This window comes from Cololabis saira, chromosome 14, assembly GCF_033807715.1.
Source record: "Cololabis saira isolate AMF1-May2022 chromosome 14, fColSai1.1, whole genome shotgun sequence".
Taxonomy (NCBI): Eukaryota; Metazoa; Chordata; class Actinopteri; order Beloniformes; family Belonidae; genus Cololabis; species Cololabis saira.
Window position 1 is genome coordinate 25,526,968 of NC_084600.1, and position 27,677 is coordinate 25,554,644.

A 27,677-nucleotide genomic window follows, 5' to 3' on the forward strand; every position below is an offset into this window, starting at 1 on the left:
AACAATAACATATTTGACTTAATGCATTCCACTTCTGTTGAGGCCACTAGAAGACCAACTTCCAGTTTGGGTTCAGGAGACTGACACCACCTCCACATTTAAAACCTTTAAAACATGATCCACTGGGCGCTGCCCATCACCCCTCCTTCTCTTTTCTTTCTTCAGATCAATCCTCAGTTATTAATTAGAAGTATCTCATAATCATACTTGTGCTGCATTGTTCTTGTAGTTTGTTGTGCTGATCTGCCCCCTCTTTTTCTCTTTTGTACATGTTTGCAGGGCAGAGCCTCCAGAGCTTCCAAGGCTGCATGATGACCTGCAGTCCCAGAATGGATATGTACATAAAACTCTTAGTTCTCCTACTCACGGATAGTTAATACTATAAGTCTTCTCTTTTGTACCTTTGACAGTGTGTCTCTGTCTCTCCTCGCTCTGTTATTCATCCTCTCTTTCCTATATCCTTTTCCCTGCTCTACCCGGTTGGTCTTCAGCAGGAGGGCCCCCCTTATGATCCAGATCTTGATCAAGGTTTATTCCCTTTTAAAGAGGAGTTTTAACCTCCCGTTGTTTAAGTAATAATTGCTTGGGGGTCATGTTCTGGGTCTCTAGATAGCACCTAGAGAAAACTTATTTTGAAATAGATTCTAAATAAATAAAATTGAATTGAAAATTGAATTGAATTAAGAGAGAAAATTATGATATAAAAAAATTATGAAAAGAGAAATTTCAAATGTTCAAACTTGAACCAATCCCTAACCTCATCTTACTCAGGTACTATTTCAACCACCTCAAACACATGTATATACATAATACCGATTAAACTTCTCCACTCAAGTAAAAATAAGAAAGTACAGGGGCTGGAATCCACTTAAGTAAAAAGTAAAAATGTTTTTTTTTTTTTTTTTAATGTCAATGATATACAATATATATCCTAATAACTTAGGAAAACTAGAAATGTTTGACGCAAAAAAAGGAAATTCTTATTCTCTTAACTAACTGCTCAAGGAATAAAATCAGTGGACACGGTCAGTTTACTGCCAGTTAAATATAATCAAGAATAAACTGGCCAGAGGTCCACCTGGATCCTTTTCAACAGCTCTGGCACCTTTACGGTTGTGTGTGTATATATATATATATTATATATATATATATATATATATATATATATATATATATATATATGTGTATACACACACTGACATATACACCGACATACACTATTGTTGTTTTATAAGTACTTTTTTCTGTAGATTTGCTCCCATGGATGCACATGGAATTATCCTCCTTTAAGGCGCCAAGATAAAGTCCCAAAGAACACACCCTACTATTCCCATAGTCCTTTATATTAAAAAAAATCATATTTTGCATGATATAAAAGAACATATTAACATTACTTTGAGCCTGTATTTACCCTAGTTTGGTACAATGTTTCATTTACAAAAAGGAGAGCTGTATGCAGGACTCCAAATTTGAGCAAGAAAATAAAAGAATAAGCAAAATGTGTGAAGATATCCAATTGACTGAAATTATATCCAATCTAAGGCAGCATTTCTTTAAATATTATTTTTTAAAGAAATAACAACGAGGGGTTGATTTCATCAACATACTGTATACGTGGTATGGAAATGGCTTTCTTGAAACCTCAATAATTAAAATCAGGGTTTGAAGGACGAGCTTAACGGATCAAAAAATCTCAGAAACAAACCGAAAATGGCAACACCATGTTTTGGTGGTAAGCATTGTTGCCCCACATCAAGACGGTTCCTGGTTCAAATCCCAGCTGGCACCATTCAGTTTGGAGTTTCTAAGTTTTCCTTGTGATTGTGTGGATTTTCTCTGGGTCCCCTGGCTTTCTCGCATTGTCCAAAAACATGTAATGTATGTCAGGTTTTAAGTTGGTTAGAGGAGTGAGTGTAAGTGTAGTTGTGTGTCTGTATGTGGCCCAGAGATGAACTGGTGATCTGCCTGGGAGGTGCTGGGAAGGTCAGCAGGATGGATGGAAGTACATGTTCAAGAAATATTTCTACTTTCCACTGTATCTTGGAAGATGACAAAATTAAAATGAAAAAAATACATTTTCTGGAAAGAGATAATCAATAAAGCCAAGGTTATCTCCCCTATTAATATTCCACTTGAGTCAACTGATAATGCTGCATCTGTTTCCAATGGACCGTAGAACATAAATGCATTGATTGCTGTATTGCAAGCAAAAAAAAGATCACAAGTCTGAACCGTAGAAAAAAACTGATATTCCTACAATTGGTTCCAGAGATTAAATCTATGGCACAACATATGTCAACAACATGTTAACAAAGCATGTAAGTGCATGTACGAAGACATCTGTAACCATCAAAATAGTGCATAATGAAGGTAGATACAGGAGTTGTAGGCTTCAGAGCAGGAAGTGGGATGTTCTAGGAGGGATATAGCAGGGAAGATTTTTCTTTCTTTCTTTCAAATATGTGTTTTAGTGTCTGTGGTTCAGAGGTACAATCAGAATGGGAAGCATTTACTGAGAAAAAATCACAGTGATGGATTTTGTATGGGGTTATGGTAGTTTGTTGAATAAGAAAATGTAATATAACTCTGGCTGGCCGGAGAATCAATTAAAAAGGCAAGATAAATTCAACTACATCTACTTGAATTATGTTTTTTGCACTATTGTTCTAAAATCTGTGCGATAAAAGTACACTTGATTACACTCACGGGCCACTTTATTAAATATACCAGGTGTCCCAAATACAATATACAGTGAGTTCATGTTCCTGTCAACGTACAACACATTTTGTGAATGACGATCAATTTGACTGACAAAAGAATTTGGGAAATTGACTATAGAAAACTTCATGTATGTGTTGGCAAGAGATTTGAAAAAAGACATAAAATGCACCATCTTGCCGGTTTTCTAACCCTAATTACTACGTTGATATGTAGTGATTAGTTCCAAGGTTCATATAACCCTCTGGTTCAACTAACAAAGGTCCTGCCAACTTTGGCATTAAAAGGAACATGAGTATGTTCATGTTAAGCTGGTATTTCCTGACAGCACTGGAAGGCATCTTAAATCCCTGGGAGCCCAGTAAGCCTGGGGGGGGCAGAGGAGGGGAAAGGTCAGTCCTGACAATCTCCCAGAAGTGCTCCTCAGTCCGGCAGTAGAACAACATTTTTGTGTTGTTTTTTTTAACGGGGCAAATTTTTTTGTACGTGCTTGCACCCACACTAGCCTCTGAGCTGATTTGTAAAATTATATATTCGCGTTTTCCTCTGAAAAGAAACAGACGTTCTCCATTTAAGTTATGGATCATCACACAACAATTACAGCCTTGAAGCCTGTGTTTAACAGCTAAAGAAGATTATAAAGAGTCGCTCTGAACTGTGTTTTTCAGGGACTTGCTTAATCCTCCGGAATCCATCTCCCCCTCCCCTTTTTACACAACAAACGCTTTGACAAGATGAACACTTCATACACCATGTTTCTCCCTTTCAATCCCGGCATGACATAGTAAGGACTAGAATCCAGAGATACAAAACCGCGTGTGAATCCTGATAAGCACATGGTGACTCACCTGAGGAAGACCGTCTCTCCCTGCCGGACGGTTATGTTGTCCATCACTTTATTGTCGGACTGAGAGTCCCGTTGGCTGCGGACGGGCAACCCTGCGGGCGAAAGAAGTAAAATCCTCAGAAAAAGAAGGGCTGTGCTTTTGAAAATAGCGACAAAGTATCTCCGGACGCTAATCATCTTCAACCCTCAGTGGCGACAAAAAAAAAAAAAAAAAAAAAGATTCCTGAGCGAGACAATGAAGCGTCTCCTGAACGCTCCCGCGGAGATTATTTACCCCCTGTTCATTTGTCCTAATCCAAATCTTCTAGTCTGCTTGCTGCGTCGACAGGGGAGGGAGAGTGATAATATCTGGGTGCGATTTGAATATTGAAATAAACTTTAATAAACTTTTCTCATAGGCATATAAATTCCCCATTTGTTTGAATGAGAAGGTGTGTCCTGTACTGTGTGTGTATATATATATATATATATATATATATATATATATATATATATATATATATATATATATATATATGTGTGTGTGTGTGTGTGTGTGTGTGTGTGTGTGTGTGTGTGTGTGTGTGTGTGTGTGTGTGAGTGAATAATCTACAAATCTACAAATAATCTACAAATAGATTTGCATCAAACCATCATGGAAGATATATAAAATACAACTTAAGCTGATGGTCACTATCCAGGAGCTCACGTAAACCATCACAATAATGTAATTAACTTAAAATCCTGTAACACATGCTCTTCAGTTCCAGAACCAACTACTGGGAGCAAAGTTTTGCAGGTCCCTCACCATCATTTTATGATGTGTTGAGAATGAAGGGGATCTCACATGGTGACAACCTCAAGTTATTTCCAGCAGTTTAGCCGGCAGTTAATTTTATGTCAACATCTTAGTGCAGGGTTCTCAATGCGTGAGACTCACGCATTTCAACAAGTTCACATGCTCTCACGCCACACACGGCATTTCTCACACTGAGAAATTAACTTCCTCGCACAGTAACTCCAACAGTCCATTTTACAAACGAGTCCAAGGTAGACTACGCTGTGCACATGACTGTGCACTGAGCTGAGCTCTCAACTCAGACCAGCTGTCTGGAGTTACTGACCTATCAGCCAATCGGAAAAAAAAAATCTCTCAGCCATACATATAAAGGACGTTTTTGTTACTGGGTGAGGTTTGATTTTCAGCTTCAAGCGTTCCATGAATGCGTAGCAGAGGTAACCTAAATTACAAGACACATATCACTCTTAAACACACATGCATACACACATGTAAACAGGGACATAATAATTATCACCATTCAAGGAGTCCATTCTGTGCTAAAAGTGTTTTTCTTTATATTTTTTTTGTTTGTTTGTTTAGAGCAGAATGACACTATGCCCACTGCTGTTCAAGGGGCCCGTTTGGTTTTGTTATTAATTTTATTTTATAATATTATCATACATAACTCAGACAAATTATTATTTTTCTATATTATCAAAAAAAAATCAAATATTTTCTAGCAAAATGTGTAATTTGTAATTTGCATTTTTTTTATAAATGTTTTAAATACAATCGTTTAATTTATTAAAAGGGTTATTCACTGAGTTTGAGTTTTCCAAGTAGAGGTCTGCCCGACGGAACCCGAACCCCCACCTCCACCACCAACCATATTAGGTAACACTTTATTTTAATCTACATAAAAGTGACATGAGCCTGTCATTAGCATGGCAGGATACATCTCATTAACATTAATATTTAGGACTGTCACCAAGTGTCATTTGATTTTTGTAGGCTAATGTAAAGTTGACATTGGTTTGCAGACATTACAAAACCAGAATTGTTTAACAATCACGGTGGACCGACGTGGCCAAAAATTCCCGGGCTATTTTTTGGTCCCAGTCATGTGTCATGTTTGTATTGCAGAGAGGTCTGCACTCGTCTATGGGGAGAGAAATAATGATGACGATGATGGTACTGGAGAGAGCAATATAGTGCCATAATAGCAAACGTGTTGTTTGCTGATGCTGTGTTGGAGGGGCCCCAATAGGCGCATTTCCACTAGCCGAAGTTTCGGGTAGATTTTTCAAGGCCGGACCGTTTGCACATCTCCATAACCAGGAATGGCCGTGTAAAAGTGGCTTTCAAGAGCGTTTACGGGGGGAAAAACAGCCCTGTAGTAGGAGAGGTACCTCCTGACAGGGGTCCCTGCTAATCATGATTTCTAAATTACCTCCAGTACTCCCACGTGACCATAAATCATGTGACGACAATTCATTTAAGCATTTGGACCGACATTTCTGCAAGTACATTTGATGAAGTTGGAGATTACATGAAAAAAAAATGGATGGACAGACAAGCTGGTTCAGGTTTAGTTGGCATATTACGCTAATATAGAGGTCCGGTGGGGGGTTTCTTTCAATCTTAATCACTATGACCTTGGTGTATGTTAAAACAAAACAAGAATTAAAAAACGCAAGTAGCATCCGTTGTTCACGTGTTTCTTATTTTCTTTTTTCTTCTGGCGCATTCTTTTTTTCGTTTCGTTTTATCCTGCTGGCTGTTTGCGAACAATAAAACGCTCATTACCGCCACCTTATGGTCGGCACGCTAATTGTTCAGTTAAAGGTTTTCTTGGGCACTACAGTCCCGTTAGAGGTTCCTCTCTGGAGGGTCTGCCCTGAACTACTGCTACTGGAAACGCAATCCTAATGCAATTATTTTTTACAGGGCCCAGAATTCCTGGTGGCACTTCTGGAGGTGTGAATAAGACCGTGACTCTTTAAGTGCAGTAAGTACTCGATTACTCAGGTACTATTTCAACCACCTCTCTGTGGTCAGTCATTTACAATTCTCGTACTAGGCAGTTAAAAATCTGGGGGTGAAATAAAGTCATGCATATGTTTGAAAAAAAGATTATGAAAGTTTACGTTACCCCTTTTTGTACTTGTTACAGTGATCACATATGTGAACGTCATGACTTACTAGCAAGTAGAACAGTTTTGATTTCTCTTTTTATTTCATTACATTTAAAGCCCCTGGTAAATGATTTAAATAACACATTCTCTAAACAAGTCACCTTTGCAACAAGATAATACTGCAATAAAATGGAAAAAATACTGTGGTTGTCATGGTAGGTGTCAGGAATTGCACAAGCAAAGAGCTGATTATGTTAATTATAATTTTTCTCAGATTAGTAACCTGCTTCCAGACTGAATTTGTAAAAAAAAAAAAAAAAAAAAGGAAGACAAATTTACAATGTTTGGTTCATAAGCATTCAGGTATGCTGAATATTCTGAGACAGGGAATCATCCTCTGTATAAATAACTGACTAAACAATATGTTTGCACAGTGCACAGTACACTGTACTGATGATTGCACTAGTTAAGAATATTATTTAGCAACTGCTATTATTTATAAACCATTTAATGTTTACTTTATCTGTAATATTTCACCTAACTTATCTACCTATTTCCTCTATTGTTCCTCTATTGTAAGTTATGTCACTGTTCATAGTTCACTGACATTAATGCACAGATCCATCTGCTTAATATGTTCATAATACCTCATCAATGACTGCATATATTTTGTTCACTCACCTGGATATATGTACCAATATTGCACTTGTTTATTAATTTATATATTTTTTTTAATCTGTACATCTCCCATCTCTAAAGTATGTACATACCTTGTATATATCACACTATTTATGCTCATAAACTTACTGCTGACTGCATTTTGTTTAGTTTAATCCAATCTAATTAAAGTTTTTTGTTTGTTTTATATCCTTGCTGTGCCAGAATGCCAGTTTAGTCTAAATGATTTAACAATGACAGAATGAGAAGATAAGTAATACTTGATCAAGTCTGGCAACAACAGGAATAAACACATTGTTATCCTAATTTAAAATCTGATAGTCTGTACGTTGTACGTTCAGCTTTGGCTTTCCATGAACCCAATAAAAGTCCTGATTATGCTTCTTTGATAGAAGTACTGCTAAAAAGTGTTTCGTTTCTTATCGCAAACTACTGCCTCCTACATCCAAGTCTGGAAATTGCCTTCACTGCATTTCTAGTTAAACTGTCTCATTTTTAGTCAAAAAATCTCATTACACTTAAAACAACATTCATTACCAGAAAAATAACTTGTTATTTGACAATTTTCACCTGCTTCAAGTCAATTTTCACTTGAAATAAGTAGAAAAATCTGCGAGTGGGACAAGATTTGTCTTCTCATTACAAGCAAAAAAATCTTGTTCCACTGGCAGATTTTTCTACTTATTTTAATTGACAATCTACTTGAAACAGGTGAAATTTTTCCAGTGATGAGTCTTTTGTAAGTGTAATGATATTTTTTGACTAAAAATGAGACATTTTAACTAGATATAAGACAAATATTCTTGTTAAGATTTTGAGTTTTTGCAGTGTTCTTACACAATTTTAATTTTTCCTTTAAATATTGCTTACTATTCTATTTGTTTATTTTTTTTTTACATCACAGTGAGGCTAAAAAAAAGAAAGGAATGACAGAAAAAACAGATAATTGAATATCTGAAAGAAATTATTCGGATTTATAATTTGTTGAGTTTTAAATGCAAAATGAGGCCCATATCCAGAAGTATGACCAAGTGATTTTGCTCTGGTTTGTCTTTGGTTTGTCATGTTATGTCAAATGTGAATGATAATGTGGAACACTAGTCACAACTCATCCAACACATAAACACACATCACACACTAGGTGTTCAAAATAATGTCTTTTACACATTTTGCAGTGACTTTGCTTCATTGTGCTCTTTGTTATCTAGATGGTTGGGCTAATGAAACGAGATATTAGGAAACCTTTTGTAGTGTTTTAAGAAAACTACCATCCAGTGATTGTTTTAGCATCAGTCCATCAACTGATGGATGTTTCAGTTTGGGGATTTTTACAGCTGGCTTGAGTGGAAAAAGAAAGCCGTCCGCCGTCACTGGGCGGGGGCCGCGTGCCCCAGCGTCCGTGGGGACTCCGGGGCCTTTGGGGTGCCCGCCGGGGGGGGGGGTTGGTTGGTTGGGGGGCGGGCCTCCCCTGGTCGGGGGGGTGCTCGGGCGGGCGCGGCGGTGGGGTGGAGTCATTCTCAGGTGTCTGTCTTATGTCATCAGTATGAATAGAGGGATGTTGGGCCATTCCCCCCTCCGCCTGGGGGCTCCGACGGCGCCGGGGGCGCGCATGGAGGTACGTGGGGCCCTGGCCCGGCTCGTAAGGCAGGCCCCCGTCGACTTGGTTGGCCGGCGGGGGAGCGTGGGCGCCTTTCCAGGGCCGACTCTGCTGGCCCTGCCTCCTAGCTTCGGCCTCCGCTCCCCCTCCTGCCCCACCTACACGATTCATACGCACATAAGCGAGGGGGGGGGTTCAGGGCGTGGGGGACACTGTCCCGCGTGGCCCGGTACTCCCCGCCCCACGGTTTTAATAACACCGTAGACACCGCACACTCAACATTTAATAAATACATTTAACAAGGATACTTAGCGTTCTGGAGGGGGGGGGGTCATTGTCAGTAGGATACCCTGACCTCCCCCTCCCTGTTTTTATTGCATTAGCCACATCCACTCAACACCAGGGGCGGGAGAGGGGCCCACACCACCCGCGTTCCCTCGCCGGCCTGGGACGGGCAGCATGGGGTGCCTTCTGGCGGTGCTGGACCCCCCCGGGGAGGGGGAAATGGTGCGTGAATGTGTGTCCTTGTCGGTGAGAATGCGGTATAAAAGGGTCCTGCCATGGAGGATTTGGGCCTCCATTGGCAGGACAACAAAATTTAATCATTTATTAATATTACTACTATACAAAGATGGTTATTATTATTATTATTATTATTATTATGATTGTTAGTATATTATATTATTATTATTAGGGCCCGAGCACTGACAGTGCGAAGGCCCTATTGCAGGGGTGTCCAAAGTCGGTCCTCGAGGGCTGCGGTCCTTCATGTTTTAGTTGTTTCCCTGCATCAACACACCTGATTCTAATTAACGGTCGTCACAAGCTTGTCGTCAAAGTCTGGATAGTTCTGTTGATGACCAAGCTCCTTGTATCACGGTTTGATAAAAAAGGGACACATCTAAAACATGCAGGACACCGGCCCTCGAGGACCGACTTTGGACACCCCTGCCCTATTGTATCTGTAGGAATTTTTCTCGTTTTTATTTTTATTTTTCCGATGAAATGAGGGCTTTTTTGCCCCCCTAAACGTGCCCCAAAAGTCACCAAATTTTGCACACATAGCCACACAGACATATACATACACACACACACACACACACACACACACATAGACATAACATCGGCTTGTTCACCTGCATGCTTGCTCGGCTAGTTGCTAGTTTTCGGGGTTAATTAATTGCGGTAGCTTAGCTTAGATTGTGATTGGATCTCGAGATTTGGGATGATTGCTGTTCGTGTTTTGGCCGGTTCCGTGACAGTTTCGTGTCTGTTCTGTTTTCTTTTTTTTTTTTTTGGTTTTTGTTGCAGATTTCCAGTGCTAGACGTGCGCCTTCTTACTTCCTGGTTTAGCAGCGGATGTCAGGTTTGTATGTGTATATATATGAATGCGTATGTATGCGTATATATATGTGTATATGTATTAAATATAGTAACAATGCACATATATATGCCTTAGGTTTTTACCAGCATTGTGTTAACCATTAATATGTGTGCAGACAAGGTAGAAAAAATAAATAAAGAAAAAATAAAGAAAAAAGTTCAATAATATTGAAGTGAATTGTCAGCAGCAGTTGAAAAACAAGTTTTGATGCTTTAAGATTGGCAGTGTTTGTGAACGTTGTCTAATGTGCATTCACAATGGCTGTTTTAATCTAAATTAAACAGTGTTCACAACTTCTTATTCCGAAAGATAAATCCACAAAGCAGATTCACAAATTATATGTCAGCAGATAAATAGTAAAAGACGTAACCAGCTGGCACTGGCTGATACCGTGCAGATTGTAAGAGGTTGTAGTTTGATAACTTGAATATGCTTATTGCATGATATCATGAAGGAATCAATTACCATTAGTACATTGCTATTAAATTACAATTTAATAGACACTATCCACATAGAGATGACACAGGTCAAAAGTTGTGGCTTAAATGTAGATAAGTCTTCAGATTTCATCCACGCCTTTTACAATAAAATTGATAAATTACTGGTAATTGTTTCCTCAGACTAACATAAAACCTTAGCTGCAACCCCAGAAACAACACCTAACGTCATGCTGAGTTGACTCTTTATGTAGTACAAAGCAATTCAGTCCTGCTTATTTAAATAGAGCCAAATCACGACCAATGTCATCTTAAGGCACTTAAACAATACAGTTGACCTCATTCTGAATTGGTCAAATTAATACAATGCGAGTTAAACAACAGCAATAATTCAGTTGCCTAACAAGATGTGTAATCATAACTGTGAAACACAGCAAAACAGCCAGTCACTTAGACAAAGAGAAAGTAGCACAGATGTGTCCTTATTGTTTAGCGAGGACAAGCAAATATTTGCAACCACATGACTCACATGCCTCATGTCATTCACACATTTTGTTACAAAGTTCACAACTAACTAAGGGTGCTTTCAGACCTGTGGCCCGTTTGTTTTGTTCCGATTCAGAGCTGTTAACAAATGCCATGCGCGAACCAGCTGTTCTCTCATTGGTTAGAACTGAACGCGGAAGGAGTTTCCTCTTCCGTACCCCGGGAAGAACAACAATGGTTATAACCCCTTTCACATGGAGGGCGCAAAGCGTAAACAGCCGCCAGCGATCCCATTCATTGTGTATGGGCTACCGCGGCGCAAGAGCGGACCGCTCTGCCGCCAAGCCGGATTCATGTCTTGGAGATGGTCGGAGGTTAACCCCCCCGCCCCAAAGAATGATTTTATTTCAGTTTATCAGTCTGATTCACATATGAACTACTACCTTATTAGTAATTCCATTATCTCCAAAGTGATTGACATTATAATACAACCTATCATTATTACTGATCATGCCCCGATCACTCTTACCTTGAATAAAAGTAAATCTGTCAAAATCAGCAAAAGTTGGGGATTTAATACATCACTATTTGAGGATTTCAACATTGATGATTATATTAAGAGAAATGGGGCATGCTTTCTTGATTTACCAGAGAGATCATTTCATATTCTTCCCATAGGAAAAGGAAGGAACAACAAGAAGAAAGACATCTGGAAGACAGGATAGAATTAGAGAATTTAAAAAAATAGAAACTATGAATGCTAAACAGCTGAAATCCAGTCTTATCTGCAAAAGTACAAAGTACAGTTGAAAGAATACCTAAACAAAAATACTACATTTCTCATCCAAACACTTAAACATGAACATTTGAGTTAAACAATAAATCTGGCAGGTATCTGGCTAATCAGATTAAGAGAAATGAGGAAAATTCTCAATCTCCACAGTTGTTAACTCAACAGGAGACATTGTTCAAGAACCCAAAGAAACCAATGATGAATTGATTTATACATTTATAAACAATATCAACATACATCACCTTAAAGAAAATATTACAATGAATATTGAATGATGCATTGTTGTGACAAAAACACTATTTTTCATTGTAGCAGTACTTCTGCATTGTTGGCAGTTCTCAACAAGACTGAATGGTTGTGTGACCAGGTGGTCAGCAGCACAGGACCACCACAGGGCACTGTACTGTCAGCATTTCTCTTCATACGTTGTGCCTCAGACTTCCAATACAAGTAGGAGTCCTATCATCTGCAGAATCTTTATATGGTCATTTTTATTCATACTCATAGCGCCCCGTAGTTGCAACAGGAACTGACTCGCTTGGATGTTCTGACCGGGTGGTCAAAGATATGTCAAACTTGGTCAAATCCATGCTTAAGAAGTTGATGAGCTAATCATGAGATAAAATTGAGTTTTAAGCAGAAGACCTTCCCATGGTCATGCAGCGAATTTTGATGCTTCTCCATGATTGAAAAAATTGTTCTTACTTAACCGTGCGTTGTCCAATCTGAACAAAAATTCCTACGTTTGACGAGGCTTTCATCATATCTCTGCCATACTTTGATCAACCTCAAACGCACCTCAAACACTGTCGACCCGGAGCTCATTAAATGTCGTGAGTTTCATTCAGATCAGTCAAACGGTACTCATACAGTGACATTTTTAAATGTTGGACACTAAACATATCCATTTTATGAGAAGTTATATTTCAGTCACTGTCACCAAACTTTGTAGAAATATAGCTGTATATATCAGAATGACTCATGGTTATTTTTCAGAATTTTTCAATGAACAGTTAAATTGTGACTTTTTTTTTTAACCATTACACAAGGATTTTCCAATTTACAGCGAGAAAAGCAGGGCCATAGACTGTGTCAATGCTCATAACTCAGCCACACATTGTTTAATTTGGCCCCAATTTAATGCAAATGTTTGCAGTCCAACTCTGACCACCCCTGCATTGTAATATTCAGGAAAACTTGTAGCACCACCTGCTGGCAACAGGAAACATGCTCTGTATTACGTTTCGCATAATACGAGTTGCCCCCCCAAGCAATCAATAAGCTCATATTTTATCATGCCCATAATGCCACCATACTTGCCAACCCTCCGGATTTTCCTGGGAGAGTGCTGAAATTCAGTGCACCTCAAGAAAATCTCCCAGGGTCTCACTAATACGCTTAGGAGTGTGGCTGTTACAGCTCAGCTAATGGACAACAGGAAGTTATTTGCTGCTCCACATATTTTCTTCTCTTAGCACGATGAAACGGGAGGTGACGGTTCACACCTTGATAAAGCAATATTGTAAATTATAACTTTTCTACTTTGAATATGGCGATGCTGGCACTGCTGCGAATAATGATCATTAACCATAGCAAATGTGTTTGATATATCTGTGGCATGCATTGCCCGAGAGACCTTCGATTTCCTGTATATGATCAGAGTCCTGCTCTGCACAGATCTATATGCTCTTAGTTCTCATATTCATAGCATCATATATTATATAAGAAAATATTGCACAAGGAAATTGAAAAACATTTCCACACGGCCTTAGACAAAGTGAAGGTAGGATAAATACAATTGTCATTGCATAGGAATTATAAATCAGATATTTTCATAGAGATAGTTTGTCCATTTCTGAAAAATCGTTGTTAGATAATGCCAAAAGTTTTTAAATGACCTCAAAATATTTGTTGCCCTTAAAAATATTTGATAGTTGAACCACCTTTTTAGTATAAAACCTGATTGTAAATATATTCAGTCAAACCTTCAACCCAAACTATTTGGTCCTTATTTGTTTATGAGAAGAAAAAAAAATCACATTAAAGATTTTTCTAACTTCATTTGTTTATTTAATAAAAGAGTATGACAGGGTGGACGTTGGCAAGGCAGGTTGGACAAAAGTGAACAAAAAGAGAACAAATGATTAAGTTTAAAACAGAAAACTATAAATTATTCTAATAATTTCATCTGTCAACACATAGCTTAAAACAATATGGCACTGCAACCAAACTGCATATTCAGAACACTGCAAAACGACATCATGCCACTTTCTTTAAATGAATAGTAGTAAAACAATGGAAAATACTTGAGAAAATCTGTAATTTTAACTGACTGAATACTTGAACAAAAAGAAAACAACAACAACAAAACCTGCCTTTTAATTTCAGTTTTAGGGTGGACTCCCTTTTCTATATGACTGTAACTGCTCATCAACATAATTTCCAACAGACATCTCAATCTGTAGAGATGACCTGTTCAGAGGTTGTGGTATTCCCATCATGGTACCAGTTGATGTTGTCCTGGGGACCTGATCAGAACAACTTGATAATAGCAATGCAGTGAATACAATTCTTCTGCTGCCCTACCGCATCCATGATGACACCTCTGTGGAAAATAGTATCTAATACCTCTGTAGAAACATATTTCAACCACTCAAGGTGACCGCAATGGCGGAATAAGACTGAAATAATAGAATAGCACTCTTAAATAAAGACTTGGCAATATAGCTCGATTTAGTGAATTATTTTATTATTTTTTTGCATGCAAAAAATGTCAAAACATACATCTCAAGTTTCAATACAGGATTGACACAGAGGGTCATCAATACAGCAGTTTTACAGGACAAAGCTGGGTGCTCTTTAGACAACCTTCATTGTAATAACTGATAATGCACCACTGACCAATGTGCTTTAACTCAGTGACCTCTTTTTTCACAATGTTCTCGACATCTCCTTGCTGTCTCTGCTCATCTAAGAACCATTCATTAGAAAATATAATTCAGAGAATTTCTTAACAATCAGTTGTTATAAATGAATACAAAGTAACTTAAACTTTTTAAGTTACTTTGTAAAACAACAGATTTTGATCATGATCAAATGGCTTGTGGATACCAAAAATCATTCTATTTAGGTATCAGACGGGGTTCCCCTCCGCTGTCTCCAATGAATTCAAAATGCTGCAGAAAGAATTATTACTGGTACAAAAAAGTATGATCACATTTCCTACGTACTTGCGTCCTTTCACTGGTTTCCTGTTGAATTTAATATTGTTTCCAAAATCCTACTAATCTCCTTCAAAGCATCAGATGGTCTTGCTCCAACTTAAATCTAAGATTAGTTTACCTGGTATGTTCCCTCCAGACCACCGAGCTCCACAGATGGTGTCCTTCTAACTAGTCTGTGGTCAGTGTGTCAGTCTGTGGTCAGTCTGTCAGTCTATAGTAGTGAGATCAGGATCAGATGCACAATGTCCTAGATATTTTGTATATTTCTCCTTAAAACCTTCCTTTATTGAAGGGTCTTTGGTGTCGTCTGATGAATATAGGCTATAACATATTCTTTGCTGCTGGTTTCTGCAGCCTTGGCTCCTCTCTTTGCCTATCTCTTTCTACTATTTTTATATAAAAAGATAAAAGATAAAGATATATTTTATTGATCATCCAGGGTGGAATTCCAGTGTCACGACAGCATACAATGGAATGGACAATGATGAAAATAAAAAAAAAGATAAAAAAAAATACAAATACATACACACTCACATATACACACACACCCACACCCACACCCACACACAGCAACAGAGTGGGTGGAGAGTGGAAGTAAAAGTCCATCTCCTGCTGTTTTAAGTTGTGTTATTTGCTTTAGATCTCTGATACTGTCTGTAGCACATTTCCTCATCATTCTTATAAAAACCTAAAAAGTCAAAATTGCAAACTACTGCTACACATCAGTAAAGCATTTGTTGGCATATGTTTTATACGTGTAAAACTGTTGATGATATGTGGACATTTATCAGAATGTTGAAAAAAATGTAGATGTGTCCACCCCGTCAAGGAAACATTGATGGGTGGACCTTTATTGCTCCTTTTAGCTTTTAATGAGCACATGGTGGATCTTCAGCAAGCAAAGCGATTCAGTATTGAAGGTGACTGTATTATCTTTATTAAATATATTTTGAATTTCTCTTTCTTTTCAATGTTAATTAATAGGTCACCATGACAGTGTGCTTGAATACATCGTCAGTTAACCCATAATAACAGGGTGGACAGCAGTTTCAGGGACACTGACTTAATGTTTAAAATGATTTTAAAAATGAAAAATATATCATCAAATTTACTAATTTTACAAAACATCTGTGAAGAACAATGAGGAAATATAAAGATTTTTTTTTAATGTTGTGTCCTTTAACCACTTTTTGTATTCACTGAAGAGCATAAAGTCTGAAGAGCAGCATGATGGACATGCCAAAATCAGGTACACTCAATCAAATAACATGGTTTAAAATGGTAGATATCCATGTCAAGTGACTTCTCATTACACTCACATGTGTGTAGATGTTTGGTCATTTACTCCAGAACCTCAGAATTTCTGTTATTTTCAAATATGTTCATGATGATTGGGTGACTTTGATGGGCACACCAAAGGCAATTTATACTGATATTGACGGAGGAACGTGGTGACATCTGGGGGGCGGTGGCCATAAGTGAGAGGGCACAATCAACGCTGCTCGCAGCTTTGATTTAAACTTGTTCTTACTTACTTCTAACACCTTTTTTATTTAAAAAATTGCAGGTTATCCCATAACTCTTAGCTTAAGTAGTGCATGATGATTCCAACACCAGAAAGAATTTGTTATAATCCTTTCATCCTGCAAATCAGTCTAGTTGAATCAAGTCAAATAATTTTAACAGTAATTTGCAGTTTCTCAAAATACCATCTTAGAATATATATAACAAGACTTTGCACATGTTTAAACAGATGATAATTCCATTGTGAACTCAATTCATTTCCATAAGACTTGTGCATGTAAAACAGGAACAAACTCAATGTTGTACAATGTGAGAAAAAAAAACAGCAGCCTACGGTCAGCTCTTGTCTGCAAGACATATAATATGATAAATACTTAATCTGAAAATCATCAGAAAGATCTTCAAGAAGAGAATCAATCGTGTTGCTTTGGACAACAAGTTAAAGGGTTATTGCCACCTATATGCACTGTGATCCGTCTTGATGACTTCCAGCTGACCTTCCTCCATCTTTAAGACCCCTGCTGACCACAGGGGAAGCTCAGATAATGAGGGCTAAGTCACTGGTAAGGTATCACCTTGCTGACAGGAGGGAGCAGCACAGACAGGAGGTTTCAGCAAAGAGGCTGCTCCACACTGTTAGCTATTGAATTCTACAAGAATAAATGTCAATATATTTGAGGATGCTGTGGTACATTGATCTAAAGATGAATCATACATATCGAGGGCCGAAGAACATAACCTCCTATCTGCAAAATTGTCTGACTGGTGTTTTTCACTTTAAATGACATCACAAGGTGGGCTGCACCTATTAAGCCTGTATGTACGTTATTTCCACCCATATGTATAGAGGTATCCTTAAAAAAAAAATAGCATTCTACAACAAAACAACACCGTTTTTTGTGTTTTCCCAAAAAAGGGAAATTTTCAGATAGGAGGTTATGTTCTTCGGCCCTTGATATCTCCCAATGTTAAATGTGCAAATGCCTGGTGAGAAATTGTGTAAAAGCTTTGATTTGTTTAAGCAAGGCATTCATAACGTGAAGAGGGATTGTACGACTTATTAACTGTACTTACAGTTGTGTGGACTGGAAGCAGCTGACCTGAGTTTTTGGATCTTTCAGAGAAATAATAAGTAAGTAATTAAAGCGGCAAGCAGCGATGAACGGGCCCTGGCGTGTGCAATTTGCACCAATTAAGGTCAAGGACTCAAAACCAACTCCAATGACACCACGACTCTTTATGTCAAACCATTCAAAAGTTATGGAAGAAAATAGGAACTATGAAATATCGACCAATCAGAAGTAGGGGCGGGGCTAATTCACACCAATTATGGTCAAGGGATTAAAAACCATGTCTGATGACACCACCCACGAGTCTTTATGTCAAACCATTCAAAAGTTATGGCCGGAAATAGGAACTATGAAATATCGACCAATCAGGATAAGGGGCGGGGCTAATTTGCACCAATAAAGGTCAAGTACTCAAAACCGAGTTCGATGACACCACCCACAACTCTCCATGTCAAATCATGCAAAAGTTATAGCAGAAAATAGTGACAACCAATCAGAAGAAGGGGCGGGGCTAATTCAGGCCAATGTAGGTCAAGGACTCAATACCGAGTCCGATGACACCACCCACATGTCTTTATCACAACCCGTTCAAAAGTTATGGCAGAGAAAAGTTTTCTAGGGGGCGCTGTTGAGCCGTTAGGCCACGCCCATTAATGCAAACCATGAAATATCAAATTTATTGCCAGGCCTGGCTTGCGTGCAAAATTTGGTGACTATTGGGGAACTATCAAATATGGACCAATCGGATGAAGGGTGGGCGCGCTTTTTGGCGTCTAGCGTCGCCACGATAACACTTTTGAAAGAGAAAAGTAATGCGCGTTGTTGCAGGATGGAGATGCATATTTTGATGTATAACACACCTGGGTGCACATTACGGTTCGGGCTCTGAAGCAGCTGAAGGAATGGCATAAATTTCGCCAAAATTACACGATTAATTCAAAATGGCCGACTTCCTGTTTGGTTTCGGCCATGGCGCCAAGGGACTTTTCTTTAAGTTGCGACATGATACAGGTGTGTACCGATTTTCATGCATGTACGTCAAACCGTATTGTGGGGCTTGAGGCACAAAGTTTTCTAGGGGGCGCTGTTGAGCCATTTCGCCACGCCCATTAATGCAAACCATTAAATATCACAATTTTCGCCAGGCCTGGCTTGCGTGCAAAATTTGGTGACTTTTGGAGCACGTTTAGGGGGGCATAAAGGCCCTCCTTTCGTCAAAAATTCCTACAGATACAATAGGGCCTTCGCACTGCAAGTGCTCGGGCCCTAATAATGATGAGTAAACAAACAGTGGTGATGACAGTTGTGGGATGTGTTTGTTTTTATTTACTGTGAGAATGGCTTGTTTATTGCCCAGAATATGCTTCCAACAAGCTATAATCCGGGAACGGCTGCTCCCAGGGGGCGATGCTGTGTCTCACTACTCATCCCTAACACTCACAGAGCATTTGCCAAGATCTTAATCACAGTGGGCTCAAGCAATCGATACCAAAGCCGTTTGGGGTTAGACATCTCCAGCTGGGAGTTACCATTACTTTCTAATAAAAAGACTGATGATTGTGAACTCATCTCCAGCACCCCTTAGCAAGGGCTTCCTCACTGCAGATATGTTGAGTGCACTGTTGGAAACACTGTGGTCAGGCATGTTGTATAAAACAGTGACAGATTTACACCTTTCACCAACTTCCATCACGCATCACGTACTCACACAACACTTTAATCACTGTGTCATTTACTAGAAAAATGAGGAATGATATTTTAATAATTGTATGTTATAAATCCTAGCCACAGTTCTGCTCCCTCAAAACATTTAAAGATTGTTACCCCACCCCAGACTTTTTGCTGAGTCAGCCCATAACATAACAGGACTCTCCCTGAACACCCCCATGAAATAATCATCTTGATCATTCAAGCAGTCATGGGCACATGGATGTCTCCTGTCCTCGTCTTTGTCGTTCCCCAGCAGAGGGGAAGGTTAGAGAGATTTTCATTCATCAGTTTCCTAACACAAAACAAGCATTGTCTGTCTCATAAGAATGACAGAGTTCCGTTTGTGAAGAGACCCATACAAATACCATGTGTCTGCCTTTTGTGTGTCTGCAAAAATGTAAAAAGCTTAGTGAGGTTGCACTTGATTCTTTGAGGTAAATCATCATGCCTGTATTTCATTTTTTCACAGTAGCCAACAAGAATACAATCATTTTTACAAGCATTTATTATACATTTGTTTGTTGCATAAAAGTTTCAAGTGTCACTAGAGACATTAGAAACAGTTTGCTAGGGATGTATATCTGCAAAATATGTACAAAATAAAATTAAAATAAAATAAAAAATAAATAAATAATAATAAAATAAACATCACAATCAGGAAATGATAATGTGTTGTCACAATCACATTCACATTCAGTTCAACAGTTCCAAAGCAATACAAAAGGCAATAGCTGACTGACTGCAGTGATAGCCTCGAAAGGTTGCACAATAACTGTCATTTTTATGATTTTTGGATTCTGTTTAATCACAATTCAAAAGAGGTGTCTGATTTTCATTAGTCAGTGTTCAGTAAAAAAAGTTATTGAAATTATTTCAGTGACCATTGTGGGTTTTACTTTATTTAATGGAATGGTACCAACACATTTTTTAACAATATAAAGGGTAATAAAGAGATTGGTGATGTTGTCTTTCAAAAAGATAATCAATGAGGGGTCCAGCTTCTGCTGCCAGTGCTGTTGTTCATTATAAATGTTAACTGACTGAACACCCAGAAAACACATCTGTAAACAAATCAGTGAAAAGGTCAAGCACAAGAGGCACAATACCTAGACAGTTGTCCAGCTGTATGTTACACATGCTCTGAAAAAGCACGAAAATAGAATTTGTATACTTTATCATTATTGATTTCCTTTATTTCAGAGTGAAATCAACCCTGGGCCTATTGCTAGATGGAGATAAGTCTAAACTTTCATCATTGACCTAAATGACATGAATTGAAGGTGTTTTGAGTTATAAAGTAACAAACCTTAGCAGAATAATGAGTATTAATGATAGCCCAGAAGACAGATAGCGACGTCAGTATGATTGATTGATGGATGCATGGATAAGCCTACATATTGAGTTATACCATAATTGAGCTCTGTGATGATTAAAGCTGGTTATAGTTCATTTTAACAGCTCCTGCAATAGTTAATGTATATTCCCTTGAATCATCTTAGGCTTTAAATGTATCAGTCGCTGTTGCATCTTTGCATCTTTTGAGTGTTTACAGGTTAAAGGAAATAAATGTGTTAAAAGTATATTTACTATTTTTCTTTGGGTTGTAGTGCAAGCTGGAGTTACCTTTGCAGTGAGTCATTCCCAATGAAAGCACCTGCAGTAGGATCAAAAACTGGCTCATCATCCAATTACACAAACCTTGCTTAATTTGCAAAGCAAAGAGTAACAATGCCAGCTGTCATCCAAGACATTGATGATAGAGTCAGTGCCCAGGAAAACAACAGCAGATAGGCAGTTGAACCGCATTAAAATAAGGATGAGCATCTCTGCATTTGGGGCTGGTGGGACCAGGCCCCACCAGATGTTTCTATGGCAAGACAAGGCAGCGCAAGTATAGCACAATTCATGTACAAGACAATTCAAAGTGCTTTACATAAAAAGATTATTTTTTAATGCATTAAAAAGTACGAGTTTAAAAGCAGAAATTAAACACAGACAGAAATAATTAAAAAAATTAAACAAATGAGATGCAAGAAATAAAGGTTACAGTGCATTGTGGGAAATTACTGAAATGCAGCAGTAAGTAAAAAGGTTTTCAACCTATTTCACGCAAATGACAGTTTCAGCAGCCCTGTTACATTCTGGGAGTTTGTTACACAGGTGAGGAACATAAAAGCTGAGTGCTTTTTGGTTCTAACAGTACAGAAGATAAGCGTGACCCTGACGACCTGAGGGTTCTGGATGGTTTGTAATGGACCAGGAGTCGTTATTGTAGATGTAATTATACGAGGACTGATTCTCTTACAAGGACAATTCTGTTTTATATATTTGTGTATATAAATCAAAAGTATGTGTCAGAATGTTGACAGGCTTAGTAAGTTTATTCTTCTCAAAGCACCGGAAAATGAGGCCGATCCACTACGCTTGTTTAAGTGGTGAACCACTGAAATTATAGTGCATGTCCAACACAGTCTCGGTAGATCGCCATCGGGCAAAATTATGACGCCCCATGCTGAGACCATCCAATTAAAATAGTGGGAGGATTTGATGTAAAAATGATCATATTCATGAACCGTAAATGTGGACAAATATAGACTTTATGTGTATATGGACCCATTCAATTTAGTTTACATTCATAACATCAGAAAAAAAAAGATCCTAAATCTGAAGGCATGGTAGCCTTTATTTTGGTGTGGTGGTGCACCATGATCCTTTACATGTAGAGGAAATCCTACATTTAATACCGAGCGAGTTTGGGTTGTAAGCAACGTCACAGAAAAATAAGAGGCTACATATAACTGTAGACTGCGTTGTGTCCCACTGGACTTTCATATGTCAAAGATGCCACTGAAGATGAGACACAAGATGCTTTGGCTTGAACCCTTTAACTACACGGCAATTTAAAGGTTCTTATGAAGCATGGTATGAAATGTTTGTAAAAAAAAAAAAAAAAAAAAAAAAAAAAAAAGATGTGGGTGAATGTGAAACACATTTAATGAGTGAATGAAAAAAACATTTTAAAAAGCTTGCACTTGGTCAAAGTTAAAAGGGGCACTGTATAAATGCGGACCATTTGCCATTACTGTTCCCCAAACAACCTCATTATTGTATTGCTTTTTTCTGATGAAAAAGTAATCCCATACACAAACACACAAGATCACACCACTGACAATATTGGTAAACCTATTAATAAATGGCAATCCTGTAAAAATATATAAACAGCCAGCGATATTCATAATTTATCTTATCTAACTGCCTTAAGTTCTTATTATATATGGTAACATGGTTTTCTAGAGAATAAGACCATCTGTGATGGAGCAGTATAATGATTGCAGTTTGTACATGGACCTCAGTTTAGGTACAGTGTTTCAAAACCGTATGAGACCTGCAAAAAGGACAGATATGCATGTAGCACTGATAAACTGGAAGAGCATTTTACTACAGCATGTCATTAAATTCACCCAGTGCAAAATAAAGATAAGGACTCCATTAGCCCCTTAAAACATTCTAGGATAATGGATTTTGTGGTTGACGGAGCACCTCATGTGGGACAGGCGGGATTTACTCCCAGGCTCGACTCTGACAAACAGGCACTGCATTCAACCAACGGAGCCAGTGCCGACATTTGATGCACCATTGGCACCAGAGGCAAATGAGATTACAGCAAAGAGAGTGAAACTGACTTATTCCTTGACGGATTTACAGATCCCCACTGGATATAATACAGGGGAAAAGGCTGTAAAACCCATCATCTGTGCAGTGAATTACACACAGCTTGGAACAACTTGTTTGGTTTAAGAAATCCACACAGCGGCCTCCTCTGATTTACCTGCACATCCCCACACCACCCAGCCACATTCCCATAGCTCCTCAGTTATTGTCTGGGAATAATGAATGTGGCAAGATGTTTTTCCATAACTGTGATTCAGGGATCTCATGATTTCATCAGTTTGTTAAATGGCAGTCTGTAACAGTTTTTTGGCCTTTGATACTTACAAGAGAAAAAAATCATAGTATTAAAAACCCTACATGACAAGTCTTTTAAGATCATTGATTTTTCTGTTGCCAAATGGATCTGAATAATACTCAACCATCAGTATTGGTTGCTCATACTATGTGTCTTGGCAATAACATCCAAAGTAAATACAGGGCAGTCAATTCCCCAATAAAAGTACATCCCTGGGGATTCTGAGACAATTCAAACATGCAGTGTAAAACAATACTTATCACATCTCATGTGCTTTTGTCTTTACACTTCTCTATGTTGTATTGATATTTGCATGTGTTCACTTCAAAAGTCAGTCCTACTGTCTCTTGAAATCTCGCTCCAGGAGTGACTAAATCATTAAAAACTCATTTTTATTTTTTGTTTGTTTGTTTTTTCCCTATTTTTTCGTCAGAATTTTTCAGACAGAATCAACTTAGTCATAGTTTAACATCTTCAGTAAGAACTTGCGCTATAACGATAATTTCACACAAAAAGCTTCTCTACCTAGCTTTCACTAAATTTGTATTGCCCATGTAAATTGGCAGAAAAACTGCTTTCTGCAATCTGCTCTCTCTAGGTGGAAAATACTTTTGCTAACAGCCTGCTATTAAAAATAAATGGCAATGTGATTATAATTGTACTGAGGAAAAAAAGTGTATGATTCAGTTTGTCAGCAAAACAAATGTTTAAATGAGTGGGAGGTATTTCATTATATTTACTGAGAAAAAGGGAAAAAAAAAGATGAAGCAGTATCAGCAGCATATAACAAAACAATGACAGATTGTTATCCTTGTACTTGTACATCCTTGACTCAGGCAGCCATTATGATTCACATAATACATAATTCATATGCATATGTTCATCAAATAATATTCTTTTCAAATACCTCTGTGCACAGGATTCAGGATATTCAATGAAGGGCCACAACTTCATTTATACACTGGGGGGGGGGGGTCATTGAGAAAATTTAATAAATATTATATATATAATTACATGTAGGTTAAACTCGCGGCCAGTTAGGACAGTCCAATACAAAAAAACTAAAGCAATGGAATTTATTTTGTCGCAGAAGCTCGCTCTCATGGGACACGCTTTGTGTACGGAGCCGTTGCTCTTCTCCCCGGAGGGAGGCTTTGTGCCCTCCCCTGCTAGACGTCATTCAGGCAGCCAATCAGCACAGAGCCTCATTATCATAGCCTCCCCTCCCCTCAGAATACCTCACAGAAAATTAGGTTAGAAGCGGTAAAACTAGAGACATGGCCCACAGGCTGAATTTCTGTTTTATGTAGAAAAAACAGATTGTTTTTAAGACATTCAAGGCCTATTTAAAATATACATTAAATGCCATAATAGGTCCCCTTTAAGCCAAACAGTGACAAGGAAAAGGAGGGAAGAAACCTTGAGCAAGACCTGGCTCCTAAGGGGGCACTCTCCTGCTGAAGGCCAGCTGGGCAAAGCAGGAAAAGAAAGATCAGACAGAGAAGAATGAAGAACAGAGAGAGGAGTACTAAATTAGTTATGAGTGCTGTAAAGGAATATGGGGGAAATCATGCATGAAAATCATGTTCAGGTAGGGCCTTGGTTGCTAGGTAACAAAAACCTTTCAAGGAAGTGATAGCAGATTAAATATAATAAATTGTTGTTTTTTTAAGTTGGATGCACATGGATACATGCTCTATCTTTCTTCCACATGCCAGTTAAAAATCCTGGCTGCATTTGTATTGACAAAAACAGATGAGCTGCAGCTGGGATGAAGAGTAAGGGGCAATGAGATCCTCACACATAAACAGGATATGGGAGAGTTTAGGCTTATCCTACACAAACTGTTTTCAGATGTACTTCAGGCTAAATCGGAATAAGTTAAACCATCTACTTAACATAGAAGCACCGATGCGGCACAGCACATACAGTACAGACCAAAAGTTTCGACACACCTTCTCATTCAAACAAATGGGGAAGTGTGTCCTAACTTTTGGTCTGTACTGTATGTTCCATCCACTCACTGCTTCTATCAAAATCACACACAAACAAGATGTGCTGAATTTGTGCATTTCATTATTTGAGAGCTTCAGCTCCCATATCTGCCACAGCTTTAACCACGTCCTGAGGGACGCAGGGGTCATTGAGTCTGAGTGGACCATGTTTCGTACCTCCATTGTCAAGACAGCTGACTGAACCTGTGGCCATAAGGTGGTCAGTGAGTGCCTTCACAGTAATCCTTGAACACATTAGTCGATACCAGCATTTAGGGATGTTGTCAAGCTGAAGAAGGAGTCCTATAGAGCCTTTTTGGCCTGTGGGACTCTAGAGGCAGCACATAGATACATGTAGGCTATACGGAATGCGGCTTTGGCTGTTACCAAGGCAAAAAACCCTGGAATGGGAAGAGTTTAGAGAGGCCATAGAGAATGGCTTTCGAATGGCTTCAAAGAAATTCTGGTCCACCATCTGTCAGCTCAGCAGGGGAAAGCAGTGCACCACCAACAATGTGGGCTTCTGATAAGGAGGTAGAACCTTCAAACATGGAGGTGGGCTCTCATATTTCTGGTGCTGAGCTTACAGAGGTAGTTAAGAAGCTCCTTGGTGACAGGGCACCAGGGATGGATGAGATCTAGCCTGAGTGGCTTAAGACTCTTAATGATGCAGGGCTGTCTTGGTTGATACAATTGTGAAACATTTTGTGGACGTCGGGGACAGTACCTCTGGATTGGAAGACTGGGGTCGTGGTCCCTCTCTTTACGAAGGGGAACAGGAGGGTGTGCTCTAACTACATAGGGATCACAATCCTTAGCCTCCTTTGTTAAGGTTTATTCAGTGGTACAGGAGAGGAAGGTCCTTCGTGTAGTCGAATCTCTGATTCAAGAAGAGCAGTGGTTTCTGTCCTGGCCGTGAAGTGGTGGACCAGCTTTATATCCTCACTATGCACTTTGAGGCAGGGAAGGGAGTTTGCCCAACCAGTCTACATGTGCTTTGTGGACTGGCCCCCCACTCCTGTGAGGGCTTCTCTGAGAGTATGGGGTGCTCAGGTAGGAGCCTCAGATTGTTGACCCGTTCCCTTTACGTTGACTATCAGAGCTCTCGATTTACCAGTCAGCCTACATTCCTACCCTCACCTATGGTTATGAGCTAGCTATGGGTAGTGTCTGAAAGAATGAGCTTGCAGATACAATGACTTTTCTCTGCAGGATGTCTTGGCCCTCCCTTAGAGGGAGGGCGAGAAGCTTGATCATTCGGGAGGGGCTCAGAGTAGAGCTGCTGCCCCTTCACATCTAGAGGAGCCAGATAAGATGGTACAAGCATCTAGTCAGGATGGCACCTGGGCACCTCTCTGGTGAGGTTTTCTGAGCATGTCCCACTGGAACGAGACCCAGGAAATGCTGGAGGGACTATATCTTGTGACTGGCCTGGGAACGCCTTGGGATCCCTCCAGATTAGCTGACAAAAATTACGTCCAGGCTCCCTACTTCGGCTACTGCCCCAGCAAGACAACCTCAGATAAGAGAATATGAGAAAAATGGATGAATGGATGGTCATGGTGGGTTTGGGAAGCAAAAGCCTCCCATCAAAGCTACTAAGATTTTTTTTTATTAAAGGGGACCTATTATGGCATCTAATACCTATTTTAAACAGGCCTTGAATGTCTTAAAAACAAGCTTTTGATTTTTTTTGCTAAAAAAATTTGAAATTCAGCCTCTGAGCCATGTCTTTAGCATCCCAGTCTCTAACCTCATTATCTATGCGGGATTCTGAGTGGGCGGGGCGGCTGTGATAATGAGGCTCTGTGCTGATTGGCTGCCTGAATGACGCATAGCAGGGGAGGGCACAAAGACAGAATACAGACATTTCTGTTGGTTTTTACAACCAACAACAGAGCAATTTGCATGTCTAGCTCGAACAGACGCCATTACGATAAACCGCTACGAAAAAATGGCGGAAGCTCCGGCCGGCGGAGTTGTTGTTGTTCCAGCCAGAGTTAGTTGTGGGCATGGTTTCACGCATCGGAAGGCCAACCGATGTAAATCGCTTGTTATGTAACGACGGGAGCAGAATTTGAATGGCTCGTAGAAGCCACATCACACTGGATGGATCATCCGGGTGGCTGTACAGACACTGCAGAATTTGGTTGCTTTCCTCCTTCTCTGAGTTGGCAGGCTGAGGGGAGACCACTTCACGTTAAAGCAAGAGAAAACGTGTTTTTCATAATATGTCCCCTTTAAAGTAAACCACCACACTATAATATGCTACAACAGACAATTGGATGTAATAACTGTTGAAAGAAAACAAAATGTTTGAATTGTAGTTTCAGTTTAGAAACATTTTTTTACT

General features: G+C 39.0%; 1 protein-coding gene across 4 annotated transcripts in view; it reads right to left on the reverse strand.

Moving 5' to 3' along the window:
* The window catches only part of ntm (neurotrimin), a 290,781-nt gene that overhangs the window by 127,131 nt on the left and 135,973 nt on the right, over positions 1 to 27,677 (reverse strand). For all 4 annotated transcript variants that reach the window (XM_061740234.1, XM_061740233.1, XM_061740232.1 and 1 more), the window contains exon 2: positions 3,567 to 3,657. In XM_061740234.1, the coding sequence (XP_061596218.1) occupies positions 3,567 to 3,657 (91 nt within the window). The remainder of the gene's footprint in view (positions 1 to 3,566; positions 3,658 to 27,677) is intronic.